Source organism: Rhea americana, unplaced genomic scaffold (genome assembly GCF_003343005.1).
Source record: "Rhea americana isolate MKP2758 unplaced genomic scaffold, rheAme1 scaffold_43, whole genome shotgun sequence".
Lineage (NCBI taxonomy): Eukaryota > Metazoa > Chordata > Aves > Rheiformes > Rheidae > Rhea > Rhea americana.
Genome location: NW_028186568.1, coordinates 3871252 through 3880811, shown reverse-complemented (window position 1 = coordinate 3880811; position 9560 = coordinate 3871252). Strand labels below are relative to the sequence as shown.

General features: G+C 39.2%; 2 protein-coding genes across 2 annotated transcripts in view; one reads left to right on the top strand and one right to left on the bottom strand.

The window, feature by feature from the left end:
* The window catches only part of GNPAT (glyceronephosphate O-acyltransferase), a 20511-nt gene extending 10953 nt beyond the window's left edge, over nucleotides 1–9558 (bottom strand). The window contains exons 1-4 of the mRNA XM_085315503.1: nucleotides 9496–9558; nucleotides 5971–6162; nucleotides 3362–3538; nucleotides 1610–1739 (exon numbers count right to left, since the gene is read on the bottom strand). Coding sequence (XP_085171629.1) covers nucleotides 1610–1739; nucleotides 3362–3538; nucleotides 5971–6162; nucleotides 9496–9558 — 562 coding nt within the window. The remainder of the gene's footprint in view (nucleotides 1–1609; nucleotides 1740–3361; nucleotides 3539–5970; nucleotides 6163–9495) is intronic.
* The window catches only part of FAM120B (family with sequence similarity 120 member B), a 235724-nt gene that overhangs the window by 161537 nt on the left and 64627 nt on the right, over nucleotides 1–9560 (top strand). The window lies entirely within an intron of this gene.

Sequence of the window (9560 nt, the reverse complement as noted above, 5' to 3'; positions counted from 1 at the left end):
AAAAAAAAAAAAAAAAAAAACGCTAACTCAGTAGTATCTTGAGTGTTTTGAGGCCTATAACTTAAAACAGGTATTGATCTAATCCAGAAGTCAACAAAAGACCACACTGGTACCTACAACGGCACATAAGTAATAACGTGACAGGTCAGCAGCTGCAATTCATTAAAAAAGGCAACTAAAAGAGAACTCCTGAATTTACCAGAGGCTAACCATATCAGCCAGAAGCAAGATACCACTAACTCACAGATCAGCAGAATCTTGCCTTCCCAACCAAACATATTCCCCCAGCTTCTGCTGCTTCTCTACTGGTACACCTAACCTCTCATTTGGAAAAGAAAAACATAGTCTAGCTTCCACCCTTGAAAAATTCCCAACCACTAGTCAAATCTATTCTAGAGCATCAGAAGAGTATTAAGTGTAAAATTTCAGAAGCACACCCTAAATCAGCTCTGTTCTCATTCCTTTTAAGAGGAGGAAAGCTAACCTTAATACAGACCTGAAAATCTTGTCATTAACTTTTAGCTATCACAGGTGCCTACCCTAAGAAAACACAGTTCCCAAATCTGTGGCACTCTTCATGCAAGCAAGAAGCTCAAAGCAAAGTTCCTGGCATCAAACAGCACATACTGAAAAAGGACAGTGACTCAGGTTGTTGGAGAATTTTCAAATACTTTTTCATTGAAAGCAATGGAAAATTTGTCAATTTGACAAAAGTGACACRTTGCAAGCGCGGTGTGGGGGGAAGTAGTGGAACAGTACCTTATATGTTTGTTTACAGGCTCATTCACTCATTACCCTTTCAAAAAGATGAACTAGTAGATTACAGTAGAGTAATACATTCCCAGATCTTTGCTAGCTTGCCTGCATGCATGCAGAACTAGATCTCCAGCTGCTGTTTGCCTGCTTAGAAGACTTGGTCGACCCCATGTGTTTCTCAGTTATATGCTACCATATAGTCAGGATTTTCAAAAAGCACTATAAACCTGAAAATATTCACCGTCCAAGTTAAAAAATGTAATTTTTTTCACAAATAAAACTGGCTTCCTCTGCTTTAGAATTAAGCATATCTAACAATAGGTCCACTGAGGCAAATTTCATTTTCCAGCCAGCTCTGCTCTCAGCACTTCACATAATGGAATTCTGCCAATGTTTTCAAGAGGATTGGTCATATCAACACCGAGATGATTAGCAGTTCATATCTGGCTACTATGACTGCACTTAAAACTGTATAAAGTATCACAAAACGCTCTGCATATGCAGTAGCTCTTGGCCAAGATTTTGTCCATTTCCAGTCAAAAAATATATGCAGAAGTCTTCTTCTCAACATCTAGCTTTGCCCACCCTCATGTCTGCACTTGGGGCAGTTCCAGTCAAACTGGCTACTAAAAAAAAAAAAAAAAAAAAAAAAAAAAAAAAAAAAAAAAATCTTTGATTAGACGACTCAGCACAGATAGAAAGGCTTTCAGATGCTGTAAGCATCTCATCCAGGGGAGATATTCCAAGACATATTTGGAAGAAAACTTAAAGACAATTACTTATAGTAGCAGCTACCAGACCACTTGCTATAGACTCTCTGAATCCTGAAAACATTGTTAGAGAACATACTTGCCTATTCCTGCAGCAATGACAGGCAGAGCCAAGTCATATGTATATAGCAAATAAGACAGCATCAAAAAATCTATGTAGCTTCGGTGACTGGGCAATAGTACAACAGGATGCTCTTGAATGGCTTGTTGCAACTGAAAAAAAAAATCAAAACACAACATTGTTTCAATATTTACAGACTCACTGTTGAAATTTTCAAATATAGACCTTTGTGCAGCTTAAGACAAACAGAAGTTGATTTTTTKGGGGGTGGTTTCTCCACCGCATGCTCTAAAACCTTTTTCAGTATGGGTCCAYCCGTAACAGCAATGTGTGGTTCCCAAGCATCGCAGCACTCATAAGTAGGAGCCACTTCATTGCGTGATAGCATAATCCAAATCCCTTTGATGGGGATGAGAAAACCAACAGCGGCTGTCAGGGCTGACMGCTAAGCCTCCCAGAGAGCGCACCGCACCCTCTACTGCAGTGACATCCTGCAAATGAAATAAGGGGACAGCAGCTCCCCAGGGAACAAACTTAAAGCATTCCCTGTCTCAGAAGCACACAGTGTTTTCATGGACCTTAGCTGTAGGAAGGCTTTGTGGAACGACCAACCTGCTCRGTCATGTAATATTAGCTTTTCACCCCCAATTCAGCTAAATGCATTATTAGATCTACAAAAGCTGATCTAACAGAATCACTGAAAAATGACTGCAAGTACTTCTTACGTGTGTGCTGTATTCCTTATAAACAAAGCTTTCAATCACACTAATATATTCCAGCCCTTAGTTCAGAAATCCACTAACTCTACTTAAATTACAATTCACTATCTGACCGTTCTTGCAACTTACCCTCACTTTTTCTGTCTATGTTCTTGGTCATATATCCATACTCCCTCTAAAACCAGTCCCAGTGTTTCTATTTATATACAGTCGACATAATTATTGCCATATACATGGATAATTGCTCCTAGGATGTACTGCATTGTTTCCTGCTTTATAATGTAAATCAAGTTAAAAGAAAACAAGCCAAAGTTTTTCCAAAAAACCCAAATAAAAGCTTCTCCTTCCTCTTTGTCTTACATCTCATAAAACAATTTATTAAAATTTGTTGCACGGAGAATTTATTTTAAAATTAAGAATTCAGACCTCTGCAGAGCTAGCAAAACAATGACATCACAAGAGTACAAAAAATTTTTTTCAGTTAAAAAATAAAACCAAGAGCAAGATCACAATGTGTCTTTTTTTAAAAAAAAMAATTATTTATTTTTAATGACAACTCTATGGAAAAAGAGACATAAATAAGACTGTTCTCATTACTTGTGCTCACAAAACCRTAATTATTTTTATCCTATTAAAAAATCTTAGGCAAACTCATTTCTAAGCATCAAAATAAACAGAATAAAAAAGAATTTTTTCTTAATCTTTCATATATTGTATTAATTTCCAAACATATTCCATGTGCAGATCTATCTAACCTCTGCAAAAGAGGTAAGATGTTTTGTATAAAAATGTCTCCTCATTGTAGGCAGCATCTGGAAATAGTACAGGAAATCATGCTGACTACTTGCATCTGAAATATTTAAACAGCATCTCCCTTTTTTCCCTTTATTGTTTAAGAGATGTAATAATGAACACAAGTGCAGGGTATTGAGTTTTTTTTTTTTTAATGGATCTTTAAGTTTTTGTATTTGTTACTTGGAATGAAGATTAAAGTCTTTCCTTGAGTGACTAGTAGGAAAGTATTTAGCTTTCCCCCCCGCTTCAACAGTACTCACTCTCTGCATTCCTTCTTCATTTACACAAACTCTCTGAAAAAGCCGTTTAAATATTTTACTCAGAGTAAAGGCAAAAAATCTGACAGCTCCTAATTGCATACTGTGGCCCATCTCATCCAGGATTTCCGTGGCTTCTTCTTGAATAATATCAGGTGACTCTCCTGTCTCTTTTGCTAACTAAAGGGAAAGAAACAAGAAAGCAGTCAGAAGTTGTCCCTTTCCCCCATACTCCACATACACTGTTCCATGTGCCACAATAATTACAGCAAAACTAGTGTGATAGTCAGCAAAATTTTACTCTATGTGGCAGACAGGCAACTAATCTTACTGAATCTGTTCCATGTCAACCAAAGAAAGTCAAGTTAAAGCTGTTTAAAAATCAAGAATGAACTTAGACGTCAATGGTGGGGCAGAGGAGCAACACGTTCCCCCCCCCCCCAACACACCATCTGAATGTTTTAGCCTATAGTATCTTCAGAGGATGTTTAAGATGGAAGAGTATTTCACATATTTCTGGTCTGAAGAAGGTTGTGTGCAATTTTCTTCTACTGGTAAATAAAATAAGCCTATATCCACAAAGATATTCACAAGGTAAACCTGTGAAGTGCACCTGAATTAAATTTTCAGACTTGCCTGAAGAATCTCAGAACTATCGCACTTGAATTTATTCCTTTGGCAATAGCTAGCTGAAATGCATACAAAACGCTGTCTCTACCAGCTTTGCAAATCAATGTTCTCTTGCTGTTGCTATGCACATTTCTTTCTGAATTATCTTAGAATAGACTCAAATAATGGGCATTTCTCTTATTTGATACTCTGAATCTAAAAATGTTTAGCTGAAAAGCTGGTTCTTTACTATCATGGAATGAGGGACACGCATTTCACTAACTATGGAGAAACAGGAGGCAGGARGAATGACAAGAAAGAAAAGCGTTCAAAACATGTTTGGCCTCAGTTTAGAGGCCAACACTGCTTACCCATTATTTTTATTCTACAACACATAAGAAAATCCATCTTCTATAGCTACCTCCCTATATCTCCAAGTACCACTTTACCATCATATCTATTTGCTTTAATAAATACATCAGTTTTCTTCCCAAATATTTCCATTTGTAGCTATAACTGATTATTTTAAACACTTAAAGAAGCCAAAAATGTGCTTACACTTAAGCCTAAGATAATCAATCTCTCTTAGAAAGCAATAAATTATTCTTGTTATTCACTAGGGGAAGACATGTTCTCATTCACTAGAAAATATTTATCACTTAGTTGATCCTTTGTGAATTAAGTGCACATTCACTATAGAGCTAGGCACTTGCTCCCTAAAACCTGGGATAAAGAAATCATACTGGACACATACAAAAGCTAAAATAAACAAATGCACTTTATTTCACACATTGAACGTTACTAGCCTCAGCAACTTGTCACAAGAACAAATTCTAGGATGCTTGTGTAAGCTAAGTAAACTCTGTCCAGACAGGAGGCATGCTAATTGTACAGTGTTGGGCATATTGCCCCAAATAATCCTAATTAGATACTTTCATTAATCTCGAATTCAAAGTTGAGGACTAGGCTGCAATAGCAGGACTGTTAACACCCTTCAACTACTTGGTGCTCGGTTGAAAAATTCTCATCAAAATGTTTTTTCATCAGAAAAACAGCACTTCAAAAGAAAATATCACACAAAAGTTTTCCTGATAAATTCTCTGTAAAATTTTTTTTTTCAGTAAATGGTTTAGTGCTTCCAAAGTCGAAAGGTTATTTTTTTTTTTTAATTTCATATTGCTTAACTCTTCTTCACAGTGGCAACATGACAGCTTTGCAGGGCATGCTTTAATTTGTCATGTCATAACAAATTTTGATATACTGTACGTAACATCGACCATTAAAAAATAAAAAGGATTATAGCAGTCACTTACTCAGGTCTAACCATCTTACACACTTCTGCTGACCTGGAATTATTTTTCTAGAATACTGAAAATACCTACTCTGCTAGTTAACACATTCTTATTTCAGTCATTTCATGGGAGATAGGAATCAATTTGAATACAAAATGTTTAATTCATTACAAAATAGTAGCTGCCCTTAATCTTAAATATTAAAATATTGTTATACCTTAGTGTTTCTAACCCAAAGAAACTGAGTGAAGAGAGAATGCAGCACTGATTTATGACTGATTCATAAATGTAGCTTTAGCCTATAAAATTACTACAAGATACTCTTGAAGTGCAGAAATGTCTACCAAAAAAGAGAGTGTTTACGTCTTTCATAATGCTGCTATATGCCAAGGACAGTGGAGGGGAGAAGGAAAAAAAAAAAAAAGAAGAGGTCAAGCACACCGGATATGTTACAGGGTGAACTGTCATATATACAAAATCAAAACACTACTACATGAACTAGTGATCTAGCAGCTTTAGCGGCAGCTCCATGGTAAATCAGTATTTGTTTTTCCTGCCAGAAGAKCATGGCTCTCAAGTTACTGATTTATTGGATTGTCTTTCAAACCACAGCCATCATGTTTGACAAGGTCAGCAATAATTTTTTCGCCCTTCTGTAATGCAAAGTTTGGCTGTGTTCAATCTGCTTTCTCTTACAGCACTCAGACTCACCTGCTTGATAACATATTGAACTTGCTCTGAGTGGAGAACAGCACTTTTAATAGCATTTGGCTTACACGGTGAAAGTCCTTTGTAGATCACAGGTGTATAGCATTTCATTGCATATCTCAAGTCACTGGACACCCGTCTTTCCTCCAAGATGTCTTCAAATTCATCTCTTTTCTTTGACGTGAGCTCTTTCTGCTAGGAACATATGAATAAAGAATGAGACACTTTCTTGAGCTATTCAGTRGTCTGCTTGGCTACAGTAGCAAAATTATGATATGCAACACTTCTGCAATGTTTGGCTTTTTAAGAGTTCTAAAATATCTGCATCCCATACTCTGAGTGCACGAACAAATATTACTTGCTTGGAACAATGCTACAATTAGAAAGAAATTAATCTTCAACCACCACCACCAAAAAAAAAAAAAAGCTTTCCAGTTGCAAAGACATCCAGTTCACCCTATACCACATTACTTAATCCTGCCCAAAAGGAAGAAGTCAAGAGAACACTTAAGCTTTTAAAGTTAAAATGCCTTGCCTCCAGTCTCTTCATGATTAATAGGTATTATCTAAACAACCTTTTATTCCAACTGTTGCAACTGCATGAAGACATGAATGACATTACAAAAAATAATGCCTGGTACTTTAAGCTGCATCTGGGACCCAGGTGAGCCGTGCTGGCTTTCACCAAGCTCAGATACAAAGTACAAAAAACACAGCCAGATAGAAACAAAACAAAAAACAATTACCAGCTAAGTCTATGTGATTCATACAGCCACCTGGAGCTAAGCTCTATCATAAYGCAACATGGTACGCAGACAGATAAAAAGAGAACATAGTCTTGAGCAGCCAACAACCCTGCTAGGCAGAAAAGTTAGCTGCACATCAAGAACTAGCTTTGGATCCATCTCACTGCAGAAATCCCCATGATAAAACCCCCATGATAAAACTCTTCCACTWGTATCTCCCTATGTCAGAGAGAGAGATGTCTCCTGTTAGCTCCTGTAACATCGCAACATGCATGAATGACACTTCAGTCTYTCTAAAGCTGAACTCGTATTCATCTGAGCTTCAACACAGTGGCACCAGCCAGCCAAGCAAGGCAACTGCATGGGTCAGGCTCAGTGAAATACAAACATAAAGGCAACTGTTTAGATTAAGCACATTTTTTAGAAGACACTAAAATAAAAAGGCTTCTGTCTTCCTCTGTCTTGAATGGTAGCACAGGCATTCCTTTTCATTCATTCATTCACTCTTCTCTTCCTATTTACAACCTATACAGAACCRGTCCCAATCCACACAGTGAAGGATAAAACATATTATTTCACCAGCTCTTACAGTGGCATTTTCTGGTCTCAAGATGAAGTCCTGGCCAGCTAACACACACAAACACCAGAACCAGATAAGCAACATGTCCTGTAGCAGCAGCTGGGTGTTCAGCCTTGGGAGAGGGAGTCATATTTCACTGTCAATTGACTACAGTCACATCAGCAACATGATCAAAAACAGCTGACAGATTTAAAATAAGCATATAGCAAACATTTAGTTCCTGTCTGTTCATTAGCACAGAAAGATTTGGCCTAGAAATATCTCCACTTAAGACCTGCAAAAGAAATCCTTCAAAGCCTCAACTGTATCAAAAGTCAGTTTCATTTTATTAGAGAACACCAACCTTGCTATAATGTTTGACCTTTTTGTAATTTTTCCCCCACACACTGTAATTAAATCTGAATACCAGCTTTCTACCATAGTAGCATTTGGTAGTTTCTAGCTTTCTAGCTTTTCTTTCCACTACCGTACTTCAGAAAATTGTCCTGCAGCAACCGCAGAACCAGTCTCTCTATGGACTTTAAAAATAATCAGAAGAGTTGTTCATTTAAAAATGTTAGGCTTTTTTGGGATGGTTTTGCATTAATGTTTTCATCCTTTCTCCTTCTGCAGCTAAATCAGTTGATGCTTTGCAAGAGCCAAGTAAACAAAGAGGAGATGAGAAGACTGGAAATAGCTTTTATTACTCTCCTGTTGCCACTGATACCTTACGCCAATCTCCTTGATCAAAAATAAAAACAAAGAAAAATTTGCATCCTGTAACTGCAAAAAGATCCTCAGAATAGCATGCAAAATTATCAGTTGGTTCTCCCTGACATGTATGCTTATATCATTACGTGACAAGACGTTGCTCAGAAAATCTAAGCTACGCTTATTTCAATTGCCGAAGTTTAAACCACGTAACATGCAAGTACATGAAAAGCAAACAAAGAAATCTGTCATTCAGCTCTGGTATTATTGGCCACATCAGCGAYTGCTGCCTGCTACAGCCACTCCAAAACATGTCTCTGGCAAGGATTTTTTTTCAAAGGCCACGGCCAACTGAAAAACCATCACTCTGCCACTTTTCTTCACTTTTCATTTCCAGATTTAATGCGTACCTGATGACTTTACATATCGGTGGCTATCTTCAYATCCTGCCCTGAAGCAGCGTGGAGGGAACGAAAACAAATACACTTTACCAACTACTAAAGGAGAGTAACTCTCCCCTTATAGTTTAAAGCCAAACTGCTGTCTCAGCTTCAACCACAGACTGACAGAGAACACATTCAGAAAATGTTCTATTAGAAACTCAGTAATGAGAAAATTGAGGTCAGTTCGTAGTTATATGGCACCAGTTAACTACAAGAGTAAAACTAGCAGGAGCCTCATTTTTTTTTTCTCTTTTTCCATATAACCTTTAAAAGCAATAAAATGATGCGCGTAGAGCTGAGGAGACACAAAAGAGAAGTTCAGGAATCTCCCTTGAAACCAGGGGTTCTTTGCCCCTCTCCCCAYCTCCCTCCCCCAGCCAAACCCAAGYAGGGAGAAAGGCTTAGCATCTCACACCCAAATCTCCTTGCTTGGCGCTGGTAAAGGAGCTGCAGTAAAAAAAACCAAGGTCAACAAAGTCATTACAACTGTATCACACAGGAAAACTCATTTTGCGAACTCCAACTCCATGACAAATTTCTAGGAGCAACTTTAATTGAAAATTTACTAACAGCAGCACGTTGTACCTGTGCTGGCCAAAAWGTTTCGCCAGACACATCAGTTAAAGATAAGGTTAAAGGAGAGCAGGCCATTTCCATTACCAGCTGCTTCCACTCTACGAGACAGCCACCACGTCCACGTTCCGACGTGCGCTGTGTTCAGACACCTGCTGCAATTACGGCGGCTGTCAGCTACGCTAAACAAACCTAAACAGCCTTCTGACACGGCTTTGAGGCCCGCGGGGCCCGGGCCAGCGCTCCCCGTTATCAGACGGGCCCCAGCGGCAGTGGGGCAAGGCAGGTTGCGGGGGGAGGGTGTAGGGAAGTCCTTCGTCCTCGGGCTTTGCACAAGCACCGCGGCCCCGGGCAGAGCCCCGGAAACCGCCCGCCGCAACCTCGCAAGAAGGGGGGCAGCGCGCGGAGCGCCATCGCTCCGCTTCAGAGTGAACAGCGGTGGCGGCGGCAGCCCCACTCCCCCCAGCCCCCTCCCGCCGTCGCCGCCGCCGCCTACCGAGTATACGGGCGCCCCTGGCCGCGCCCGCCCGGCCGCTGTCGCCGCCGCCGTCGCCGCCATGG